General features: G+C 50.9%; 1 protein-coding gene across 3 annotated transcripts in view; it reads left to right on the forward strand.

Moving 5' to 3' along the window:
* SAFB2 (scaffold attachment factor B2) overlaps positions 1-16,616 on the forward strand; it is a 39,715-nt gene extending 23,099 nt beyond the window's left edge. Inside the window, exons 13-22 of one of the 3 annotated variants that reach the window (XR_009502560.1) lie at positions 102-193; positions 2,998-3,134; positions 4,543-4,833; positions 5,819-5,959; positions 7,135-7,177; positions 8,507-8,637; positions 10,272-10,384; positions 10,531-10,597; positions 11,285-11,431; positions 16,269-16,616. Coding sequence is in view for 2 of the 3 variants with exons in the window: in XM_059918691.1 (XP_059774674.1) it covers positions 102-193; positions 2,998-3,134; positions 4,543-4,833; positions 5,819-5,959; positions 7,135-7,177; positions 8,507-8,637; positions 10,272-10,384; positions 10,531-10,597; positions 10,886-11,036 (1,166 nt within the window). In the remaining variant the exon portion in view is untranslated. The other 2 variants (XM_059918691.1, XM_059918692.1) reach the window with 2 other exon arrangements.
* The last annotated feature ends 9,014 nt before the right edge of the window (positions 16,617-25,630 follow it).

Raw genomic sequence — 25,630 nt, forward strand, 5'->3', positions numbered from 1 at the left:
AGGGTGCGTCCAGAGCACCTGGTCGGCGGGGCTGCTGCCTGCGGTCAGGAGCGGGGAGGGTGTCAGCATGATTTCCTAAGTGGCTGTGTTTTCTCCTGAAGGAAGCAGAGGCATGGAACGAACAGTCGTGATGGATAAATCGAAAGGGGAACCTGTCATTAGTGTGAAAACCACAAGCAGGTCAAAAGAGAGAGTAAGTATCGCTTCTGCCCTCTCAAGTCTGGCTGGTTCTGATGGTGGTTTAACAACCACTCTGATTTGCGGTATGAGAACAACGTTGTTTCACCTTTGAAATGTTAAGAAAAAGCATTCAAAAGGCGTATTATCAAAAGGCGTATTAACTATTTAGAGTATATGTACAGACACAAACTAGGTTCTGAAACTTACTTCAAAACAATACTTAACCATGTTTGCTCCCTGTAAATTTGTTGACCCTTTGCCAGTCCTGTTAGGTTATACTGTTTTCTAGAAGGAGAATTGATTCACACATTGGATGGAATGGGCAAGACCCAGGGCTTGTCAAGTTGGAAGGCAGGTTCTACTCTTTGGTTAATCTAATAGTACTTTATTCATTTTCTTTAGTTTTTCTAGTCTCCTATTAAATTAACCAAAAAGAAAAGTAGAGTCCACCCTAAAACTGTCTTCCATGTTATCAAAGAATGAGCTCCATTGCTTCTGTGGTCCATGCTGCTGGACAAGCTAGTTGCTTGTCCATTTTGCTTCTTCTACTCTGGAAAACAAAACCAGCTGCATCCAGCTGAAGATTCTAACTAAAAGGTTAACGAGGAGAGTAGTGCTGTGTTAGTGAGTGCAGAGCTAACAGTATTCATCCAAGAACACTTTGTGGTCTTGAGACTTAATTTTGAAATGAACATTTGGGTTCTATAAAGCAGCAGTTGCTAATGCTGTTTTTCCTCTGGGCTATAGGAAAATCATAAAATACAGAGAAGTCTAGAGAAGAAAACCCAAAAAGGCCTATAATTTTACCACCCAAATAACTCTGATGTTAAAATAGTAAGTAATAGTGCAGGCCTGATTAGAGCATACACGTGGTATAGGAAGATACAAGGTAAGCGAAGCAGAGGCCTGTGCTCTGCATGGGCTCCCCGCAAAGGGCATTACACGTGCGGCACACGTGTCTACACTCAGAAACACCATGGGGAAAGGGTCTTCCCATAACTTGCTGCTGTACACCTCTTGTATGTGATGTCTTGGAGAGCTTTGTGTATTGAGACATACAGTTCTGCTTTTTCTGCTTTTAAAAAAATTTTTTTTAAATTTGAAATAATTACAGATTCACAGGAAATTGAGGCCCAGGAACCCATCACCTGGTTTCATCCAGTGGTTCCGTCTCGTGTAACTGTGTAGCACAGTCGCAGAGCCAGGAGGGTGGCATAGGGGGTGTGAACAGTGCTAGGACATTTTGTCACCCGTGTAGATTTGTGTCCCGTCACCACAATCCAGATGCAGAACTAGTCCATCAGCACAAAGATCTCCTCCTTGGTATCCCTTTATTGTCACAGCCACCCCACCAGCCCATCCCCAGCACTGGGAAACCTCTAACCTGTCTTACATCACCAGCATGTTGTTGTTGTGAGGAAGTGTATAAATGGAATCATGCAACCGTGACCTTGAGATGGGCCATTTCCCTCAGCGTGATGTCCCTGAAATCCATCCAGGTGGTGGTGTGTGTCCTTTTCCTTGTAAAGCTCGTATCATTCAGCTTACGGATGCACCTTGATCATTTTTAACCAGTTCCCTGGTGATGGACACTTGGTTGTTTCCGCATCCCCTATTGAAAATGGCTGCAGCGCAACATTGACGTGCACGCCTCTTGGCAGTGCTGGTCCAAAGCCGCCAGGACGTTGCTCGTTCTGATAGAACTATCAGAGTGCCCTTCAGAAAGCTTATGGAGGATACTTAGGTTCACTGAGTGTGTAGCGTGTGCTGGGCCGCTAGGAAGTGGCCGAGGCCAGGCTGTGAGCTTGGAGAAGGATTCGGCACCTCCACTGCCATGCTGGCCTCCCCAGAAGATCACATCCGTACCTCGGAACATAGGGCATCTGCCCTTCCTCACTCCAGCCTGCAGTGTGTGTGATCAGACTCTCAACTCTGCCCATCTTGAGGGTAATGGCGATGCTTTGAGTTGCAGATCTGTCCCTGTAATGAGGGTGTCCTCTGTGTCCCCCTCCTTTGCCTGTCTTTCTTTTGGATTGCTTTGTCTTTCATTGATGTTTTTGCCCCTTAGTGAGTGAATTAAGAAAATAAGCTGAGGAGCTTTTTAAAAATGTCTCCCAGGCCCCCCTTCCCTGGAGATTCTGAGGTGGCGGGTCTGCAGGAGGCCCTGGGTTCTGATCTACATAAAAACTTCCTGGGAGAGTCTGCTTGTGGCCAGTTTGGGAGTCCCAGCCTTTGAGAGCCTCAGAAATGGGTATCGGCTGTCAGTGTTTCCTGCCTTCTCCCAGAAATGGAAGAGCATAGAAGTTGCTCACTGGTACTTTCTACCTTACTGGCAGTGCTGTTTTACATTCAGGTGCCTTTGGCTTGTTCTGTTTTGAGGCCACCTGCCTGAGGCCTGAGCCAATAGCTCAGAAGTGAAAAACGCAGCCCCTCCTCCAGCTGTCTGTCTAGATAGCTAGACAGCTGCTTCGACAGCTTCCCCACTGAACCAAGGGGTCGCTGCGGGCATCGAGTGCACATGCCCTGTGCCTCTGGGGAGCCTCGTTTTGCTTTAGGTAATGCAGAGTGCTTGGCTCTGCTGCTGCAGAAAAACTGCTGAGGTTTCACCCCACCTTTTCTCTTCCATTAATGCCCTTTGAAAGCAAGACTCTAGCGGCGTAACTCAGATGGCGGTGTGAGGCGGCCTGTGCGGGGGCTTCCCTGTAAACCACGTGGGATTGAAGGATCTTAGTCTAGTCCAGATGTGCATACTCCACTTGCGTCGTGCATCTGTTGTCAGCAGTTTCCTAACATTAATAAACCAATTTTGGTAAACAGAGCTCAAAGAGTCAGGATCGCAAATCGGAAAGCAAAGAGAAGAGAGACATCTTGTCCTTTGACAAAATCAAAGAGCAAAGGGAACGAGAGCGCCAGAGGCAGCGGGAACGGGAAATCCGAGAGACAGAGAGGCGGCGGTGAGTGGGGGCCGAGCGAGGCCGGCGGGTCTGTGGTCTCCTCTTGGGAGGGTTGCTCTTCCAAACGAGTCGCCTGTGTGGCCTTGGCTCACTGGCCTCCTAGTGTGTTTGCTCTGAGACCGAAAGGCGGGGGGCTCACACTGGCCCATGGTTGTCCCGTGACATCTCATCAGAGCCCGTTTCTGCTCAGCAGCATCTCCCTGGCTGCAGTTGCACCCTGGACCAGGTGGCAAGCAGACCCACGCCGCCGGTGGCTTTGGTAGAAGGGTCTCCAGGGTTGAGGCCTCAGTTTTCGCCGCCAAACCCTTCCACGTGAATTAGATCAACATGGCAGCCCAGGAACAGGCTGGCCTGTTAGAGCTGTGATTCACATCTTCGCTCCTGAGACGTCTGCGTTTCGTGGCGTTTTCAGGCAGCAGTGGTCCCACAGCAATTCTGTGCCCCTTTGCTGAGGAGATGGTTTGTTGAAGCAGGCCTGTCATTTCCATTTTCGCTTTCTGCCATTTCACACCAGGATGTCTAGAGCTCCCTCGTCATTTTCCCTCAAACATTACCCAGTGAAGTTGTGATGCTGTAGCGTTTGGGAAACTTTCTTGAGCTAAAGCAGATCGTGGAGAAACTTCCCCAGTTTGCTTTTCCAAAACTGTGTGATTTCAGCCTCTGCATATGGGGTTTAGCAAGTAAAAGTTTCTTGGTCAATTTGGAGATGTTTTGCTTCCAGTCGGCTTGCCCTTGGCTTGGACCCTTCCCAGGCACTGTGGGAGGGTGTGAAGAGAGCAGAACGGGGTTCCCCAGTCCCCGCTCAGCTCCTGGTGTGCGGTGGCTGATAAATGAGACCTCCGTCCCCTTCGCTGGTGACTGGCCTTCTCCTGTCCCCACACCTTCTTAGGTCCCTTCAAAATGACGTGCTCATTAAAAATACAGTCTTGTAGAGGGGAGGGGTGACAAAAAGGCAGTGTTGATTGTCCCTCTTCAGGGAAAGCTGCTATCATCCGTGTCTCCAGGGTTTTCTCCGTGCCCAGCAGCTTCAGAGTAGCAGTTATCCTTTGCTTTTCTTACTTTCCTGACCTTTATTTAGCTATGGCTTTGTTTTGGTGCTCCTTGAGCCAGGTCCTCCTGGTCTGGACCTGAGGCTCTGTGTCTGCTCGTCATCACCCCCTCCCTCCCAGCTCACCCCAGCTTTGCTGTTTGGAGAAGGGAAAGTGTGGAGATGGTGGTTTCTGGCAGATCGAGCAGCTTAGGGAGCCGGTTAGTGCCGCCTAGTAGCTGGCGGAGGGGCAGCCAGGCCCGGGGCGAGCCAGTTCACGTCTGGGAGCTGGAAGGTTCCAGGCTCCTTCGGAGGACGACGTCTTGATGGCCGGGCGCCACCACGTCGGGAAGTCAGGGCGGCCTTCCTGTGTTCCCCCAGAGAGCGTGAGCAGCGTGAGAGGGAGCAGCGCCTGGACGCCCTCCACGAGGGGAAGGAGAAGGCTCGGCTGCAGCGGGAGCGCCTGCAGCTCGAGCGCCAGCGGCAGCGGCTGGAGCGGGAGCGGCTGGAGCGGGAGCGGCTGGAGCGGGAGCGCGAGCGCGTGGAGCGGGAGCGCCGGAAGGAGCAGGAGCGCATCCAGCGCGAGCGCGAGGAGCTGCGGCACCAGCAGGAGCAGCTGCGCTACGAGCAGGAGCGGCGCTCGGTGCTCAGGAGGCCCTACGACGTGGGGCGGTAAGGCCCCCGCCCGGAGCGGGAGGAGGTGGTGCTTCCCCTGATGTGGAAGGGGCCGCCCCCGCTCCCGTCCACCTGAGCGTAGGGAGTCGGAGGTGTTTCAGACAGAACCTGGGCCTCTGGACGCCTGGGCAGGGCTCCTTCCTGCCACCTCTGTGGCCAGTGCAGCGTTTTTTCCCCACCCAAGTTATTCTTCAGAGAATCTTGATCGTTGCCACTTGCTAAAGGGTTTGTGATGCTTTCGCCTAGGCCGTCCCGTTATTCGCACTGTGGTTCCTGGTGGAGCATGACCACTGTCTAGTGGGTAGGAGACAACCAAGCATGCGTTATGCCGCATTCACTGCCGTCTTTGTCAGGCTCGTGTGTCCTCCTAGAGGGAGAGGCACAGAGTTGGGTGCTGTGGAAAAGGAGATTGCCTTCCCACTCAGAAAGTAGGTTTATTGCTCTCCAGCTTCTCTGACGGCCACCCATCACCCCACCACCCGTGAGCCTTATTTTCTGGTAAAAATCAGGAAGAAGATAATTGGATACCGTCCCAAGTTGTATGTAGTTTGCCATCACCCGATCTAATTCCCTTCGCTTTTGCAAAAGCTCAGAGGGAGGTTCAGGTTAGCATAGCAGACGAGGAGGTGAGAATGTGGTGACTCGGAACCTCATTCCAGGAGAATCAAAGATTTCATTGCACTTGCATCTGAGTTCATGTGGGGATCAAGGTATTAACAGCCTTGTGACACAATTAGCTCACAGCAGTTCTTTTTTCAGGATTGTCAGATGAGAATGCCAGTATGCCTTTTGGCAGTTTGGGGGATTTTAATTTATCAAATCAAAGCAATAATGATTGAATGTTTAGAGATTAGCCCTGCGGGACATTTTAAATGGTACTGGGTCTGGAGAGAGAGCTCCCCTCCCCACTTCTGCCCTCTTTCTTTTTCCCCTCATTCTCTTTCATAAATGAAATTTGCATCCTTTTTAAAATAAAAAACAGGCGAGATGACGCCTATTGGCCAGAGGGAAAGCGCATGGCCATGGAGGACAGATACCGCCCAGACTTCCCTCGGCCCGATCACCGTTTCCACGACTTTGACCACCGTGACCGGGGCCAGTACCAGGAGCACGTGGCCGACAGGTCAGTGCCCCACCCCACTCCTACAGCAGTGATAGGTCTCCGTCTGTTTCTTAATGTCTGGTGCACTCGTGAGGTTCCTAGTGGGTGCCTTTGACCGTCACACGTGGGATTTAGAAACAGACCTTGAGCAGGACGTTGGGATCGGTGGTCATGTACGACATCCTGGCTTTGTCTAGGGGGAAGGCACCTCGGAGCACGTTTCATGCACTGTCCTCTTAGGACAGACGGGTCCTGGGAAGGACCTGAACCTCGGCTTCCCCCATGCTCAGCTCTCTTGGGGGTGGCCCAGGGCTTTGGGCTTCACAGCTCCCTGGGGGGTCTCCACGGCCACACTTCCTCCCTGTCCCTCCCACCAGCACGAGCTGCTCTGGAGCGTGGGGCTTTGAGGAGGGTGTGGCCTGGCCTCCTTGTTCACACAGATGAGAAAGCAGTTTAGAGAAAGGCCGTGACCCGCCTGAGCCATCTGCAGGGGTCACTGACTGGCATGGGGTCGTGCCAGCCCACGTGAAGAGAGCTGACTGTGGAACGTGGCAGAGGTCCTGTTAGACCTGCTTTGTGTTTCAAGGGTCTGGGTGGGTTATTTTTTTTTGCCAGTGCCTTTTTAATGAAGATTATATCTCGTTTCTTAGAAAAGCAGCCCTTGATTTTTCCAGTTTAAGAATTCTCTCTTTAGGTTTCTCATCATGCTCCCCTGAGCTGCATATCCTTGAGCCATTTCACCGCTCATTAGCTCTGGGAAGGAAGAGTGGGGAAGGACAGGCTGAGAAGCCACTCCTTTAATTAATTATGGCTGGAATTGGTTTCAGATGTGGCGTGAGTCACCTGTGTTGGGTCAGACCAGAGGTTAGGGACCCGCCGAGGCTTTCTTATTACCTGGCTTGTCATCAGGCCACAGATAAATTATAGGCATTAGCTTCATGGTGTGGGCTCTACTTCTGAGACCCCTCTAAGGGATTTTAGTTCAGTAAAACCTTCGTTCCCACCTTCTTAGGATCCCACTTCACTCCTACCCCCAGAGAAAGCTGCGAGGCAGTTTTTTTTCAGGCCAGTAAGTTACAGTTCTCATGTGGTAAAAGAGGATAAGTACTCCAGTTGGGGAACTCTTCTGTGTGGTTTGCAGCAGTGTTGTATAGAGCCATCAGCTGCCTTTGGAATGAGACATTTCTTTTTTGCAGGAGGGAAGGTTCAAGGTCAGTGATGGGAGAGCGAGATGGGCAGGTGAGTAAAAGCCAGATAGCAGGCCAGGGGCGCGCCTGCTTCTGTGGGGTGGGCGGGGCGTGGAGATGTCAGTTCTGGCCGGTGAGTAGATGTGCACGGAATTGATTAGTGAGTCTGCATTTTTTATTTTATTTGTTTTATTTTATTTTATTTTATTTTTTGTCTGCATTGGGTCTTCATTGCTGCGAAGTAGTGGGGACTACTCTTCATTGCGGTGCGCGGGCTTCTCATTGCGGTGGCTTCTCTTGTGGAGCATGGGCTCTGGGTGCACAGGCTTCAGTAGTTATGGTGCTCAGTAGCTGTGGCTCGCAGGCTCTAGAGCGCAGGCTCAGTAGTTGTGGCACATGGGCTTAGTTGCTCCATGGCATGTGGGATCTTCCCGGACCAGGGCTGGAACCCGTGTCCCCTGCATTAGCAGGCAGATTCTTAACCACTGCGCCACTAGGGAAGTCTCGAGTCTGTGTTTTTTAAATAGGTAGGGCTTGTTTCTCGTTTTATTCAGTAGAAACTAATTGAAGAGATACTTGGTTGCCTACTTGTTTGGAGTGCCTTCGAGTCTAGGCACTGTGGGATGCCCCAAATGGGGGCTTAGTGGCCTGGTAGGGGGTCATTTAGGTCATGTTTTGGGGCATTCCTCTGTGTTGGGTACTGGGATGGGTCCCCGTGTCTGATAGTCTGCAGGTTCCCTGTGAGAGGTGCCTAGGGTGTCAGTCAGAGAAGAGAGGAGGCCTCCACGAGAAAGGTGGGAGACGGCATCAGAATCATGGCTTTTTAAAATAGGGGTGCGGGTTTTGAGAGAGTGCTATATTCTCTCTTGCTCCCCAGGTGTGCTGGCTTCCTGAGCACTGACTTGGTTGGCCAGGGGTACTAAGCCGTTCCTGCCTTCAGTACTTGCTTCCAGGCCTCCGCAGTACTCTGAGCAGAGAGGGCTCTGAGGGCGCTGGCCTGACCTAGGGGTGTGGGGAGGGCCCTCCTGTGTCCAGCAAGGAGCAGGTGCCCTGACTCTTCAGGGAAGGCGGGTCTGAGTGACTCTTCTCAGTGGTCCCTGAAGCATGGGGCTATCCACGCTCACGGGTGGGAGGGCCCACCGCTGGCCCTTCGTGTGGCACCAGCAATGGAGCTTTAGGGGAGCTCAGGGTTCTCAAGGAGGGGGTCAGGAAGTGTCCGAAGGGGCCTGGGCAGGTCCTCGTGGGTGGCTGGGGTGCTGAGCCACACCCCAGCACGCTGAGGCAGGGTCTGCAGGTTGCCGAGACCCAGGAGGTAGGCCTGCCGCGAGCTTGTCTGGGAGCCATGTGACTGGAGTCGTCCTGTCCCTCTTGTGCCTTCCAGCACTACTCAGACGACCGCCACGGCCACGGAGGACCACCAGAGCGCCATGGCCGCGACTCCCGAGACGGCTGGGGTGGCTACGGCTCCGACAAGAGGATGAGCGAGGGCCGGGGGCTGCCTCCTCCCCCCAGGTTAGCGTGCAGGCCACAGAGGGGCTGGGCATCACTGTCCTCGCCTGGTGACAGGTTGGCTTCTCTGAAAGTGAACCGGGCATGTGTACCTGTCAGGTCGCCTGGAACGGCCCCTCCTGGCCCTGTGTGGGCCCTGCCTGCTGAAGGCGGCAACCCTGAAGCCGTCTAAGGCTTGTCCCCATCAGTAGTAGAGAAGCTTTACCCCACCCCACCCCCGAAGTTGTCTTTAGGTGTTTGTAAGGCCGGTGTCACAGCTACCACAAGTTTCTGCCTCACCTCTAGGTGGGTTTTCGGGTGTTGATCAAAGACTGGAGTGCCGGTGTGACAGATGAGAGTGTTCCTTCCTGAGCGACCTGCTTAACACTGGGTCCTTTTATGTCTATCGTTTAGTCCTGTTTGCGCTAAATTTAAATGGGCGAGCTCCTGCCCTGACAGCAGGCTGCACTGTGCAGTGTCACCATGTGACTGGGGGGCTGTCACCTGAGACCACAGGCGTTGCACGCACCGGGGTGCACTCACCCTTGCAGACAGGTGTGGGGGGTCTGCTGGCTTCCTGGTCCTGGGCCTTGGAGCAGTGGTCACTGGTGGGCAGTGCCCTCGTCCTTCCACACCCAGCCTGGGGCTGGGAGGCTTTCCTGTAGGCCTCCAGGGGCTGCTGTAGGCCTCCAGTGGGTACCGTGTTTGGATTTTCATCTCCCAGGGTTTCTGTCTGAAACCGTTTTTAAACAGCTTTTTTGAGATATAATTCACATGCTGTGCAGTTCAGTCATTTAAAGTGTGCAATTTGATGGCTTTCAGTTAATTCATAGAGTTGTGCATACATCACCACAATCCATTTCAGAGCATTTCCATCACCCCCAAAAGAAACCCCCATTAGCAGTCACTCCCCATCCCCCTGGCAACCACTAACCCACTTTCTGTCTCTGGATTTGCCTGTTCTGGATGTTTCACACGAGTTGGAATCACACACTGTGTTGTGTTGCCTTTTATGTCTGGCTTCTCTCGCCGAGCATCGTGTTCTCAAGGTGCATCCTTGTTGTAGCGAGTGTCAGTGCTTCATTCCTTTTCAAGGCTGATTAATATTCCAGTATGTAGATGGACCACGTTTTTATCCATTCATTAGTTGATGGACACTTCGGTGGTTTCCACTTCGGGGCTGTTACGGAATCATGCTGCTAAGAACATTGGTGTACAAGTTTTTGTGTAAATGCATGTTTACCAGTCTCTTGGTTAGATACCTCGGAGTGGAATCTCTGGGTCATACGGTCGCTCTGTGTTTAACCTTTTAAGGAACCACTACACTTTTCTCCAACGAGGCTGCACCATTTTACATTCCCACCAGCCCAGTGTGAGAATCCCTGTTTCTGCACATCTTCACCAACACTCGTCCTTGTCTTTTAGATAATAGCCGTTCTAATGAGGGTGAGGTGGTTGTGACGTTAGCTGTGCTGAACACCTACTCGTGTGCTTACTGGCTGAGTGTGTATCTTTGGGAAAGTGTCTGTTTCCATTCTTTGCCCACTTCTCTCAGAAACCCTTGACAGTGGGGCGCGAGCCCCGAGAGCCCCCATGTCACAGCCTCACCTTAGAGGCACAGTGGGACCATTGTGTATCTGCCTTTCGTTTTGGCAAAGGGGTGGCCGTGACTGGGCGGAGCACAGCCAGAGGCTGGAGGAGCATCAGGAGCGCGCCTGGCCGGGTACAGTGGACGCGGGCACGGCGGGCCGAGAGCACTTGCGGTGGCAAGGTATGGGTTCACCCCTGCCTGCAGATTGGGAGGGCCTCGTGGGGAGGGACAGCCACTGTCCCAGCATGCTCCAGAGGGCCAGCTTTTCCAGGGCTTCCAAGCACTTCCAAGAAGGGAGTGTTTGCACACTCTTTCTTCTCTTCCAGGTGGTGAGAGGGGCCTGTCTGGGCCCTCGGGGCCAGGGCATGTGGCAAGTCGGGGTGGAATATCGGGGTAAGAAGTACTGTCCGCGGATAAAATTGATTTGTTCCCACTTCTCACTTCCTCTCCCTTTTTGCATGCTTGATCCACTTTCGGGGTCGAATGCTTTGAGAACAAACCCCAAAGCAGCTCTTGGCAACTTATGCAGCTAACGCTCTTCCCCGGAATGCGACCCGTGGGTATGATTTTTCTCACCTGGAAAAAGCCAAGGGGCTCTAAAGGCCACAGAGCCCTATGCTGCAACATGACACAGTGAGAACACAGGTGCTTCCGGGGCCAAACGTGTGCCTTTGTTCCTAGGCGAGGCGGCTTTGCACACGGCGGGCACGCCCAGGCTCATGTGGTGCCCTCCGGAGGCCTCGAGGGTGGAGGAGTGGCCGGCCAGGACCGGGGCAGCAGAGGCCCACACCCCGCCCCCCACCCATACCCCCACTTCACCCGCCGCTACTAGAGCCCACCCACCCCGCGTGTCCTGGTAGGCAGATGTACTGTCGAGTCTCTTAGCCAGAGTTACCTTGAACTTGTGGAATCTTTTAAGAAACAGGCAAATCCTGCCACCGTGTTGTAGCTTAATACAATGTGAATCCACTTTTTTTTTCTTTTTTTTTAATAAATGTGTTCTTGTTCTGCCATTTGTAAGACAAGGTTTCTGTTAACGAGGCATTCCATTTTCCGTTAATAAAAGTTTATGGTTCGCAGCCGTGTGTGTGTCTCAGTGATGACAGAGCAGAGAGCAGTGTCAGCCCTCGGCGGCACCACTTTTGTTGGGGTAGCAGAGGCCGGCTCGTGTTCCTGAATTCTCACAGCTCCCAATGAAGTGGGGCCGTGCACCTCCCCGTCTTACAGGTGAGGAAATGGCTGCAGGGTCAGATCATTTGCCCAGAGTCGGAGAGCTCGTAGGTGTGGCAGAGCTGGGATGGGAATTAGGAATTCTTCCCTGAGGGGAGGGGTGTGTGCATCGGGGGGCCCTGGGACCAGCACTTCACCTCTTCTGCTGGGGTGCCTGGGGGTGTCCAGCCAGCGGTGGTGTGCGGTTTGGGGGCCTGGCTGAGGGCCGGGGATGGGGGCAGCCCCTGCCTGGCGTGAGCCCAGCTATATCCTGTCCACCCGTTTTTCTGGAAATGCACATTCATAGGTGAAATCTCGTTTGTGATGATAAGCAGCAGCAATCTTCTTCACTAAAGACCCCTGTCTGGCCAGAGGGGCCATCTCTCTTCCTCTGGAAGGATCATTGCTGCCCACGCAGAGCTGGTGTCGGGACAGGGACTGGGTGACTGCAGGCTTGTTGGGGCAGAAGAGGGGTCCAGCCCATCTCATGAATGAGGTGGCCTGGTGGCCGCAAGACTGACCTGGGGACCTGCGCAGGGCCTGCGGGCAAGAGGGACGCTGGTTTCCCGCGAATCTTAGCCCTGGGCCGGCGTGGTCTAGATCGGCGTGTGAAGAGTTAACCCATGTGCCGCCTGCTGGCAACCTGATTCCCTCCCTCCCCTCCGTAACTAGGACAGCCACCCCACAGGCCCCAGAACAATTGCCAGTTCTCCTGGAGTCCCCTGTGTTCCTGCTGGGGTGTTTAGTTTGAAAAGAGCAATCAGAAAACCCTGCCCAGCTTGCCGAGGAAGCCCGAGCATGAAAGGCAGGCCGGCGCTGGTCCTCGAGTCCTGTCTGCTTGAATTGCCCAAATAAACACCTCATGCGCTTCCTTCACCGCAGGGGCTTTTAGAGTCATTTTCCAATGACAGGTTGGCAGGACGATGTCTCCATGGTGCAGTCGGGGCCAGTGTGGCATGTTTTCTCCTGCATGGAGAGCTTCATCTCCCCACCCTGCAAGCTAGTCTAGAAATTGGGGTCCGGGTGTCCCAAGTTGGCCAAGAGAAGCCAGATTCGGCTTGGGGTCGAGGGTGAGACCGGTTGTCAGATTTTGTCACAAGATAGGAGCAAATCCTGAAGTGCAGAGCCAGGGTTTGACCAGGGCACTGCCGCCCAGCTGGCCCGAGGGGACCCCGGGAAGCGTGGAGAGTGCGGGCCAGTCCCACCGGACAGCCTGTGGGGAGAGACAAGCCGTTTCCTCATTAACTGGGCCTAACACCGGTCTCTGTTTTACATGGATACATAGGACAGCATTGATTGGCCAAGGCTGCCGTAACTCAGCGCTACAGACTGGGTGATATAAACAATGGAAATTTATCCTCTCCCAGTTCCAGAGGCCAGGAGTGCTTGATCAGGTGTCAGCAGACTGGGGGGCGGGTGGCAGGGGGCGGAGGGTAGGGAGGGGGATCTGTTGCAGGTCCTCTCCCAGACTCTGGTGACCGCTGGCAGTCTTTGGCATCCCTTGACTTGTAAATCCATCACCCCGTCTCTACCTCCTTCACCCAGCCTTCTCTGTGTGTGTGTGTCTGCATCTGAATTTCAGACTGGATTTAGGGCCCACCCTACTAACCTCATTTGAACTTGATTACCTCTACAGGCCTTGTCTTCAAATACAGTCACATCCCAAGGTCCTGGGGGCCAGGACCTCAACATGTGAATTTGGAGGGGGACACAGTTTACAGTTTTCATACATACAGATTTTTCAGGAATGCAACTTCGGGATAAATTGAGGGAAAACGGCTTGTCGTTTAGTCCAGAACCTTACCAAGAGTTGTTCATCGTTTCTGTGAACAGACCTGCGGGGTCTAAACACCTCCCCTGCTGCTTCTGTCCGAGATGAGCCGTCTGAATAGACCCATGCGTCTGAGCCCTTCATCTTGTACGTGGTATAACCGGGGCTTGTGCCCCAGCGTTGACAGGCTAAATTAGCACTTATCAGACATTACTTTCTTTTCATTTCTTCTGCTTGTATCTGATAGAGCATCATATGGTTGGGTTGCTGGTTGTTTTTGTTTTTGTTTTTTTAACTGTGTGTCATTAGGTTATATTAGCTCAGATTTTTATTTCAGGAGAGAAAAGGGAGGTGGAAGAAAAGACTTGTTATAAAAAGTATCTGCTAATGGACACGGGTGGTTTCCACCTTTTGGCTCCTATGAATCATGCTGCTGTAAAGACAAGTGTGCCTGTAGGTCTTTGCACAGCTGTTTTCTATTCTCCTGGGTGTATACCTGGGAGTGAAATTCCTGGCTTATATGGTAATTCTACGTTTAACTTTTGAGGAACCACCAGGCTGTTTTGCACAGCGGCTGCCCCATCTTACATTCCCACCAGCCCTGCACGAGGGTTCCAAGTGTCTCTACATCTTCACCAACACTTGTTTTCTGGGTGTGTTTGTTTTTTTAAATAATAGCCATCCTAATGGGTGTGTAGTAGTATGGATAAACAAATTGTGGTCCAACCATACAGTGGAATATTAGCCTTCAAGAGGAAGGAGATTCTGACACCTGCTACAACAGGGATGAACCTTGACATGGTGCCTAGTGAGAGAAACCAGAAACAAGGACAAATACTGTCTGATTCCATTCATAGGAGGTCCCTAGAGGAGTCACATCCATAGAGACGGCAGGTGGATGGTGGGTGCTGGGGGAGGGGATGGGGAGTCAGTGTTCAATGGGGCAGAGTTTCAGTTTGGGGAGATGAGAAAGTTCTGGAGGTGGATGGTGGGGATGGTTGCAGGACAATGTGAATGTGCTTAATGCCACTGAACTGTGCACTTAAAAATGGTTAAGATAAATTTTCTAAAAAATGTTACTGAAGTATAGTTGACTTACAATACCGTGTTAATTTCTGCTGTACAGCAAAGTGATTCAGTTATACATATATATATTCCTTTTCATATTCTTTTCCATTATGGTTCATCACAGGATATTGAGTATAGTCCCTGTACTATACAGTAGGACCTTGTTGTTTATCCATCCTATATATAATAGTTTCCATCTGCTAACCCCAACTCCCAACCCACCCCTCCTCCCCTTGGCAACCACAAGTCTGTTCTCTATGTCTGTGAGTCTGTTCCTGTTTCGCAGATAGGTTCATTTGTGGCATATTTTAGATTCCACATATAAGTGATATCATATATTTGTCTTTCTTTTTCTGACTTACTTAGTGTGATAGTCTCTAGGTCCATCCATGTTGTTGCTGCAGGTGGCATTATTTCATTCTTTTTTATGGCTGAGTAATACTCCTTTGTGTATCCATGTACCACGTCTTCTTTATCCATTCATCTGTCGATGGGCATTTAGGTAGTTTCCATGTCTTGGCTGTTGTGAATTGTGCTGCTGTGAACGAACATAGGGGTGCATGTATAAGATGGCAAATTTTTATGTTATGTGTATTTTGCCACAATTTTTAAAAATGTTTTAAAGGTTGAGGTGGGGGCTGTTCGGTGTCATAGGAGTGAGAGCCACTGGAGTAGCCTCGGGAGATGGCTTGGAATCCAACCTACCTGTCTGCCCATGGGGAGTTAGTAGTTCCTCCCCGCTTTGGCTTCCTTAACTGGAAATATGATAGTATTTACCATAGAGGGTCTTTGCAAAGATTAAATTAGCTGATATACATAAAAAAGCTCAGAATTGCTCCTGGCATACAGTAAGCGCTCAATACATGTTGACAGGTCCTGGGAGGCCTGCAGGAAGAGGGCCTAGGGTGCTTGTGCTTTCCGGGAGACCTGTAAGATGTTTTGAGGCCTAGGGAGGAAGAGGTAAGAAACGATTGGCTCCAAAAATGCAAAGAGAAAACTGCAACATCAGAATGAATACCTTATCAAATGTCTCCACAGTTACAAAAAATGTGTCAGCTTCATCAACTGCTAAATTTTGTATTCATAAAGATTTCATTACATTTCAAAACAGCTCCTAGGTTAAATTTTCTCACTATGCAGGAATTCCCAAGCCTGCATGGTGATTGCCAGTCTCAAATTGCACACGTTAACTCTTAGTTAAATAGTTTCAAATGCAAGGGTCTAAAAAGGACTTTCGAGTTTTTAAAAGTACAGCCACAAAGTTGTCAGTTCGTGGGGATGTGGTGCTTTTTAACTGGTTTGCAGGTTGAGGGGCGGGGTCTCTACCGAGCTCTCCCAGTGCTGCCCCACCCCCATCCTCCAGAGGTTAGACCATCCCTACTTCGGTCACACGGTTCACAGGATGTGAACGGTGGGTTCGCATCTTAGCTCTTCTTCCTTCATTAGCTGTGTGTCCTTGGGAAAGTGACTTACCCCCTCTGAGCCCTCAGAGTTCTCATTTCTCAGCTGGGCATGATGCCTCCGCCCCAGGCAGATTTGATGGGTGACCATGTCAGGTCCAGCCTTGTGAGCTGGAGGCCTCATTGGGTCAGTGGGATGCCACTTTCTCAGGAACGGTGATCTCCTCTCCCCAGAGTACTGCACTGATTTTAGGGTTTGAGAGTTTCACACAATACCTGCAAGAGAATTGGGTGTGTGTTTCCTCTGGCTGCCATAACAAATTCACACAAACTTCTCATCTCACAGTTCTGGAGGCCAGGAGTCCTCCAATTCAAGGTGTCTGCAGGGCTGGTTCCTTACGGAGGCTCTAGGCGAGCAATCTGATTCCCTGCCTTTTCCAGCTTCTTGAAGCTGCCCACATTCCTTGCCTCCTGGCCCCTTCCTCCATCTTCAGGACGAAGAGCGCATCTTTCTCATCCCTTTTCCAGAGTCACATCTCCCTCTGACTGTTAGGGAGCTGTTGGCCGAAACCACCCACCTTGGCTAGACCCACTTGCCCCAACTGTCTCACAACAGGGGGTCCACATAAGGAACATGGTGCCGCCTCTGAAAACTGGGAGAATTCGGGAGGGGCCAAAAGGATGGAGGAGACGCCAGCCCATAATATACCCTACCAACCACCCAGAATCCTTCTCGCTGGAATCCATCTTGGCTGAGAGATGCACGCGCCACCAGGAAGGACCATGAGTCGGACCAAATACGGGCCAAGCAAGATGATTGGCCAGAGACAACACAGGAACTAACCTCATTACCATAAAACCTGAGACTGGGAGCCACGTGGCAGAGCAGTTCTCCCGCGTTCCCTTACCCTGCTGCTCTCCACCCAGGTGCCCCTTCCCAATAAAGTCTTTTGCTTTGTCAGCATGTGTGCATCTCCTCGGACAATTCATTTCCGAGTTAGACAAGAGCCCACTCTCGGGCCCTGGAAGGAGTCCCCCTTCCTGCAACATGACCACAGTTGGGAAAGTTTCTCGGATGAGAACATTTTTGGGGAGAGGGGGCGTTATTTTGCCTAGCCCACTGGAGTGTGACCGAGCCTGCGTTGGGTCACAGGTGTGACTACTGGCCAAGGAAGTGAGACATCGGTTACCTGTGGCCACAGAGACATCGCACAGCACCGGAAACCCCAGACACGCCCAGTCGCAGCTTCTCTGGGAAGCAGAGTCCATTCCTGGGAAGGCCAAGCAGAGATGCAGGCTCAGAGCCCGAGAGAACCTGAGCCTCCCCACAGGTCCCTTCTTCTTGGCCACCCCAGGACGCAGGGAGCCCCAGACCGAGGTCACGTGTTGGTAAAGTGACAATTGCTTTGAGCAGCAATGAGCAAGCTGGACTCGGAGATCCCGGTCTACGTTACTTTGCGTGTGCACCTAACCTTTAGAGTGGACCCCCAGGGTGACTTAATATGTCCCTGATACTGTCAGACCCATAACCAGGCTAGGTCACGGCCCCAGGGAAGGTTAAAGCAGTGCCAAGGCCCCCAAATCACTCCCAGAAAGGTGGGCACCCAGGAGGCTGCTGGGTTGTTACTGCACGTCCTCAAATCCACACCAGACGCAGCCGCCCCGTGTTTGCCTCTGGCGGCAAATATAGACACAGCAGAGACCACTTTGTACTACTGCACAAAGCACTGGGGGACCTGAGCTGCTTCCCCTTTCACAGAACTTCCAGGATGATGAGTGAACCAGGGTCCAGTGAGTTCAGCACAAGGTGGTGTGAGTGTGGCCATGGCTGACGGCTCTTTCTCATCTTGCAAGTTGGGGCTCAGATCCTACCTCCTCCTCCAGGAGGTCCCCCCGACCACTCCCCTCCTACCTCATCACTGTCACACCAGTCTGTCCTCATAGCATATCGTGCACACCCTCCCCTGGAATGTACGCGTCACTGGGGCAGGCATTCATTCTCCCTCGTTCTCAGCTGTCTCTCCAGTGCCTGGAGTTTCAAAACATAGATTTTATGGTTGCACAGGTGTAGTGAGGACAACAGATCAAGAGATGACTGCTACGGAAAACTTTTTTTTTTGGTTACATTCCCCAAGAGGAAGGGGAGGGCAATCCATGCCAAGCAGGGCCACACAGAGAAGCACCAGGGTGAGTCAGAGGGAGGGGAAGATGTAGACCAGAGCCTTTAAAAAATATATATATATATATTTATTTATTTATTTGGCTGCACCAGGTCTTAGTTGCAGCACGTGGGATCTTTTTAGTTACGGCATGTGGGCTCTTACTTGCAGCATGCGGGATCTAGTTCCCTGACCAGGAATCAAACCCGGGCCCCCTGCATTGGGAGAGTGGAGTCTTAACCACTGGACCACCAGGGAAGTCCCCGGACCAGGGCCTTTATTGTGGTTTCCATGGGAAGGAACAGGTGACGTGGGGATAAGCAGGCTTGGGATTGGGGCACCCCCGAGTGTTGGAGGGGGGGAGTTGGGGTGTGAGCTCTGGATTGGCTGGTTTGCATGTGAAAGGCACTCTAGGGGGACTTGTTTGCTGTCTCTGGGAATTAGCTGGCCCTTGGTGGGGGGCTGTCCCTCCAGGGTGAGTGAGGCCCCAGATGTCAAAGCATCAAAAACCAGAAAATAAAGACATGGTTAATACACCTGGAATGTGGTAGACACATAGTAAATGCTTATCGAATCTACGGAAAGGAGAAAGAGAGAAAGAACACAAAAATTCTGTATCTTCAAGTTTTCAGAACATTTTATTCCTTGTCTGGCCTATTGGGTCTTACGGGGCCTGGCAGAAAATTCCCCTAGTTTAGAATGTCTGACGAGGACACCAAATCTTGTAGTGTCTTCAGTAAACACCAGGTGGCAGACGATCCCTGCTGAGATTGAGAGGGAGCACCGCAAAAGTTGGGACGTGTGCAGTAGTAAGGCTGCTGTTCCTGAGGAAGGACCAAGGAACACCTCTAGCAAGAGTTACCTGGGGGTGGAGGGAGGTGCTTGTTTATTTATTTTTAATTTTTAAAAAATTTTTTGGCCGTGCCACGCAGCTTGCAGGATCTTAGTTCCCTGACCAGGAATTGAACCCGGGCCCTGGCAGTGAAAGCGCTGAGTCCTAACCACTGGACCACCAGGGAATTCCCCAGGAGGGCCTTGTTTAAAATGCAGGTTCCCAGGCCCCAACTCTGATCTACTGATCTGATTCAGGCCCTCCCTCCAGTCACTCCTGGGATGCTGGCGAGAAGAGGTTTCCAGGGGATCTTCACCGCGGCCCTGTTGGGGAGGCCCCCGTGCGGGCCAGGTGACTTATGTGAGACCAAGCCAGGCCGGAGAATAAATAATCCCAGCTCAGCCCTTCGCCACCTGGATGACCTTGAGCCAGTTACCTTGAACACCTGAGTTTTCTCATTGTAAAATGGGCAGGGGGATTTCTGAGGACACAAGGAGATGATGCATTTAAAGCGCTTTGCGGGACTTCCCTCGTGGTCCAGTGGTTAAGACTCCGCGCTTCCACTGCAGGGGGCATGGGTTCGATCCCTGATAAGGGAACTAATGACCCCCACACGCTGTGGGACATGGCCAACAAACAAATAAATAAATAAATAAAATTTAAAGTGCTTTGCACAGTACCCAGCATCTAGTGGGTGCTTAGCCAACGATTGTGGTTGCATTTCATTCTCCTAGAAGAGCCAGGTCTAAACTGGGGCCTTCCGCCTCCTTGCAGACTTGGGGAAGGGGTCGGATCGGCCCCCATTCCCACCACAGCTGTGATCTATAATGTTGCATTAACAGTTTTTCAAACAAGAGGCCTGTTTGGGCCTCTGCAAAGCTGCACGCTGCGGGGTTAAGTGCCAGCAGCCACTGATGGTGCCTCGCAGCTGCTTCCAATCCCGCAGTCAGACCCACCTCGTGCCAACCAGCCGTGAAACTGCCGGGCTCCCCACATACTCAGCCACAGAAACCTCACGTTGGGCCCCCGTGGGGAGGCTCGTAAAACGCACTGAAGCTTCCTCCACCTGGATGCTGCCAGCCATGGTGGACCAAATATTTACAGACTCGGCTGAAATGAGACCCAGCGGGGCAGATTTCACAGGTGGCCCAGAAAAAGTCCCCTCACCCCCTGTTCTTGGGAAAACAGGGCACAGAGTGACAAGCAGCCCATTAGGCCAAGGCCCACACCCCCAGCAAGGCAAGATGGGAGAGCTGGGCTCACGAGAGCTTATCTGTTTAGAGCCAAAGGCATTTTCTGTGTGTCAGGTTCTGTGCCAGGGACGCAGCAGTGACCATGACTGAGACAGATCTGCTCTTTGGAGCCCAAGGGAGGGTTTCAAGCAGGAGGTGGAGTGAGCCTGGCTTCCTGAAGGAGGTGACTGGAAGGGCATTCCAGGAGAGGGAACAGAATGTGCAGGAGCCCGCAGGAAGGAATAGGTGCAGCACCTTGGAGAAACTCAGCAAGCAGGAATGTGGGTGACTTGGGGTCAGAGTGATCTCCGAAGTCCTGGGCAGGTCAGGGATCAGGCCACCAGCCCACAGGCCATGGCATGTTTCAGCAGGGTTCAAGGGTGTCCGTCACTGTCTCTCCCTGGGCCCTTCCTTGCTTGGGGGTCCAAATATTCACTGGCCCTGCCCCCACCCCCCATGCAACCAGCACTTTCTGCCTCTGGGGAGCCAGCAGCCGCCAGCCCTGTGGAAGGTGGGCTCATGGCCAGGTTATCTGGACAAAGATAACAGCAGGGGAACCCCGTGCAGCCTGCAGGCATGGGGTCCCCTCCCCAAGGACCAGAATATAGGAAGTAGGAGCAGGCCGGCTACAAAGCTGATGAAATTGTTCATCACTCTCCACCTGGACTGAGTCATGGATGGCAGGAAGTGCCAAGATGTCATGGGGAGACAGGGCACGGGGGATGTGGCTAATGGGGGGGTAGCTCAGTTATAGATGAAGAGGTGGGGGGAAGAGTGGGAGAGAGAGGGAGACAAAGAGATGGAGAGATACAAAAGAAACAGAGCTGTAGAGAGACAGAAAGAGACAGACACAGAAGGAAAAAGAGGCAGCAACACACAGAGAAGAGAGACAGAGAGTGAAACACAGAGAAATAGAGACACACAGACGCAGAGAGAGACAAAGCTGACACCGATGGATACCGCGGGACCCAGAGACCCGCAGAGATGTTGAGCCGCAGGGGCTGCTGTGCCCCCTGTGCCCACCGGGTGGCGCCAGAGAGCTACACGCTGCGCCGCAGCCGTCCCTGCCTGGCCCTTCCTGCAGCCCGAGTTCCTTTCTCTCTGCCTGCGGTTCCTCTATTGCTCCACTGCCGCCTTAGCGGGAGGCCCGGGACCCCAGAGTGGGGACGGAGGTGGAGGCTGGAGTAGGGGCTTCCGCAGGGATCGAGGGTGTCCAGAGCCCCCATAAACTGGCCACCCCCCGCCAAGGCTCTGTGCATGTCTCCTGTGCGTATCTGTGCTTGTCTTGGAGTGTATTTGCATTGGTCTGTGTGTGTGTGTGTGTGTGTGTGTGTGTGTGTGTGTGTGTGTGTGTCTTGGGGTGTGCATCTAGCCGGTCTCTGTGTGTGTCTTGTTTTGTCTCAAGGTGTGTGTGGTGTTTGTGTGTGTGTGTGAGGGGCTGTGGGCGTCTCTGTGTGTCTGATATCTCCATGCCCCCAGAAACCTGACACTCTCTTCTCCTCTCACCTTCCCTGGCAGCTCTGCACGGAGTCACCCAAGAAATTTGAGAACCAAAACATTTATGGAGACTTAATGGTGTCCAGAGTCTCTCCTGGGATGCCAGAGGAAGTGCTCCCTGGAGTGACAAGGATGGGTGTTCATGGAGCTGACTGAGCAAGATTTAGGTTCTGCTAAACCCAAGCACCTACTTTGTGCTGCTTTCATGCTGTGGACTCAGTTTCCTCATCTGCGAAATGGGCCTGAAATTAATACCAGCCTCATAGCATTGCTGTGAAGTGATTAAGTGAGTTGAGGTTTGTAAAGCTCTTCAAACACTGCCTGGCACACAGCCTAAGGACCTAGTAAGTATCAGAAATCATCTCTTTTGATCCTTTTAACTACAAACACATCCATTAACCCATGGGTCAGTGGGAGCCCCTGAGAACTTTCCACTCACCACTAGGGATCTGAGGGTTGTCTTAAAGACCCAAATAAGTGGATACTCAGATATCTGCCTGCACACAAACTTCCCTTTTGGTCTAGTCCACTGGTTCTCAAACTTCACTGTACAGAAAAATGAGAAGATTAGATCATGATGGATATATAAATCAAAGCCAGTTGCTGTCCCAAACACCAGGGACTCAGCAGTGAACAAAACAGACAAGGATGCCTGCCTTAGCAGACTTTCTGTTCTAGTGGGGAAAACATAATAAATGAAGTTCATTTGTCACTCAACAATGGTGAGTCATGATAATTAGTTACTATCCATCAATTTGCTTTCGATAATTTTGCCATCTTGCCTTCCAGAAAGATAGAACTAACTTACACAGTAACAGAGGTGAATGTCAATTGCCTTGTAGCCTCACAGAATCTAATATGATCAGATATCTTTTTTGACTATTATAGTGAGAATTCTAGAGTGGTTAAACACTTTTTCATGTAAGTCTTCGTCTTTTTTTTTTGTTTTTTTTTTTTTACAATTTCCCATCTATGTCTTTTGTGTGTTCAAAGTGGCATCCATGTTCTTTGCATGTCTCTATTCTTATTTATTTCTCACAACTCTTTATATATGAAGGATGCCACTTTAAAAATGTTACTGGCAAATAGCCTTTGTTTCTAATAGAGCTAAACTGGAATAACACAATTTATCAACAGGGACCACCATGAATCCTCATTTGTCAGACATCCTAGCAATGAATTCCTTACGAAAACCCAGTGGAGAGGGACAGATGGGTCCAAGAAATAGTAGCTAGGAAGAGAGCATTTTGACCTGAGACAAAGCCTTTCTCAGCTCCTTAGCTGAGAAAATGTATCCATCTTCTGAACTGGATTCAGCACTGTCAGGGACATTTCTTTTTCTTTTTTTTTTTTTGGCCGCACAGCGCAGCATGTGGAACTTCCCGGACCAGGGATCGAACCCGTGCCCCCTGCACTGGAAGCATGGAGTCTTAACCACTGGACCACCAGGGAAGTCCTGTTAGGGACATTTCTAACATATAAATTAGATTTTTGAAGCCACTCCCTTGCTTCAAACACTCCCATGGCTCCTCACTGCCTTTAGACGGAAATCCAATCTCCTCTCCACACCCTTCCCAAAGCCACCCCCAAGCACCACATTTTCCTTTTTGCACCGCCTCCAGATAGAGAGGCACCCTGAGCCTTTCCATTAACTCACTCTTGCCATGTTCCAGGGGCTCTACCTTCAGGTGTGGCTTTGGGAAAGTGATTTCCCTCTCCAAGACTCAGTGTTGTCATCTGAGAAATGGGATAACAAGTACAGACCTCATAGGATTGGTGGCAGGGACCCATGGGATAACTATTTGTAAAGCTTGATGGGATGTCCATTCGCTTTTTCCAAAGCCTTTTCAGCTTCTCCCTGGGAGGTGGGGGACCTTGGCAAACAGATGCTCCTGGGACTCACTTTCTTGATCTTAAAAGGAGGATATAAAGTTAGTACTATCACTGGTCTAGGGAGAGCAAACTCACTCAAGGAGTGAGTTGGACCTAGGGTTATAGGGAATTCACATCCCTATCATGGAGGGTCCACAGATGCCACTAGGATTGGGGGCCCAATGGAGCGTCTTTTTAAAAAAAATTTTTTTATTGATGTATAGTTGATTTACAATGTTGTGTTAATTTCTGCTGTACAGCAAAGTGACTCACTTATACGCATATATACATTCTTCTTTATATTCTTTTCCATTATGGTTTATCCCAGGATATTGAACATAGTTCCCTGTGCTATACAGTAGGACCTTGTTGTTTATCCATTCTATATATAATAGTTTGCATCTGTTAACCCTAAACTCCCAATCCATCCCTCCCCCATCCCCCCACCCCCTTGCCAACCACAAGTCTGTTCCCTATGTCTGTGAGTCGGTTTCTGTTTCGTAGACAGGTTCATTTGTGGCATATTTTAGATTCCACATACAAGTGATGTCATATGGTATTTGTCTTTCTCTGTCTGACTTACTTCACTTAGTATGATAATTTCTGGTTGCATCCATGTTGCTGCAAATGGCATTATTTCATTCTTTTTTTTTTTTTTTAATGGCTGAGTAGTATTGCACTGTATCCAATGGAGCTCCTTATATGGAAAAACTCATTCACAAGTTCTTCTTGTAAACATGATGTGGGCCCCCAGCCCCAGAAAAAAAAAACAAAAACCAAAAACACATTCAGCCCCTGGGCTTCCGGTTTGAGAGACCTCTGATCCAAGGGGACAAGTCTAGGTAAGGAAGCCTGTGTCACAAGAGGCTATTTGTGATTCGAGAATTTGGCAATGCCAAGTTCAGTGGGTATGTCACAGATAGGGGCAAGTTAGCAGAGCGCTGCCCCTCCCTTCCTATCTGCCTGCAGTATTAGTGGGACGCAGGCCCACATCCACACATATGCCTTCTGCCTCTGACAATCCATGCATTCTTTTCCCTGCAAGACAGCCAGAAGTGACGTGTTGAATGCCATTCAGGACCCCTGCTCTAGGATTCTTTTTTTTTTTTTTTATGGCCATGCTGCATGGCTTGGGGGATCTTAGTTCCCTGATCAGGGATCGAACCTGGGCCCCGACAGTAAAGGTGCTGAGTCCTAACCACTGGACCACCAGGGAATTCCCTCTAGGATTCTAAAATGTTCGGGAGGAGGGGAGACTGTTTTGAGGATCTAGAATGCCGGGCACTCCAAGATTCTGGGAGTCCACGATTTTGGAGATCCCACGATTCTGAGCCTCCCAGGTTCCAGAACTCAGGGATTCACCGAGCTTGTCACTGCCCGCTTGGGTCTTCCATAATCGCCCGTGACAGATAATACAGTGTCTCAAGGCAGAAACCATGATCCCTCTAATCCAGCGACCCAGGCAGAGGGCCTGCCGCCCGGAGCCACCTGGCTTTTCCTAACGGCTTAATGAGAAAGTCAGGATTAATTGGAACTGGCACCCAGCACTCACAGGGCTCAGCGTGGCTGGCTTGGCCTCCATATGTTAAAGCCGAGCGTCTCTGGGTCTTGCTCTGACCTGTTCTAAACACCAGCAGGTGTGTTGCCTGAAACCTGGAGCTTAGCCTGACAAGGGAGGTGGCTGGGACCGTGGTGACCCAGTGCCACAGGTAGAGCCAGCCCGCCCACTCTCCCTGAGACAGTGTACACCAGCCTGGGCCCTCATTCTGTCCCTCCTCTGGGCCTCAGTTTCCCTCCTTTGTTCAGTGAGATCAGTCTCAGGTTTCCTTGTGGATTACATGTAAATTGCTCAGCGTGTGTGTTGTACTGTAATCCATCCTTGGGCACCTGGGTAGAGTCCCAGAAGGGATATAGCGACTTCTCATTTCAATAGCTATTATCAGAGAGATTATGCCATTTCACACTCCAAACCCCAATGCATAATATTGCTCTCTTCCCCAAACCCCAGCAACATGGTGAATTATCAAACTTTTTCATCCTTAGCAACCTGATAGATTTTTAAAAAGTATTTCATGATTGTTTTATTTTATATTGACCTTACCATGAGTGAGAATGAACTCCCTTTCATATGCTTGGAAGACATTTGTATTTCCTTTTCAGAAACTGTTTATGTCCTTTGCCTCTTTTTCTATTGAATTGTTGGCCCTTATTGATACCTGGAAGATTTTTACATATTGAGGAAATCAGTCTTTTGTCTATCATGTCTTGGAAAAGTTTTCCTTTGTCGATTGACCTTCTAGTATTTGTGTGTGTTTGTGTATGTGTGTCTATAGGAATTTTACATTTGTATGTAGTCAGTTATTAATCTTTTTTTAAAAATAAATTT

This window comes from Balaenoptera ricei, chromosome 3, assembly GCF_028023285.1.
Source record: "Balaenoptera ricei isolate mBalRic1 chromosome 3, mBalRic1.hap2, whole genome shotgun sequence".
Taxonomy (NCBI): domain Eukaryota; kingdom Metazoa; phylum Chordata; class Mammalia; order Artiodactyla; family Balaenopteridae; genus Balaenoptera; species Balaenoptera ricei.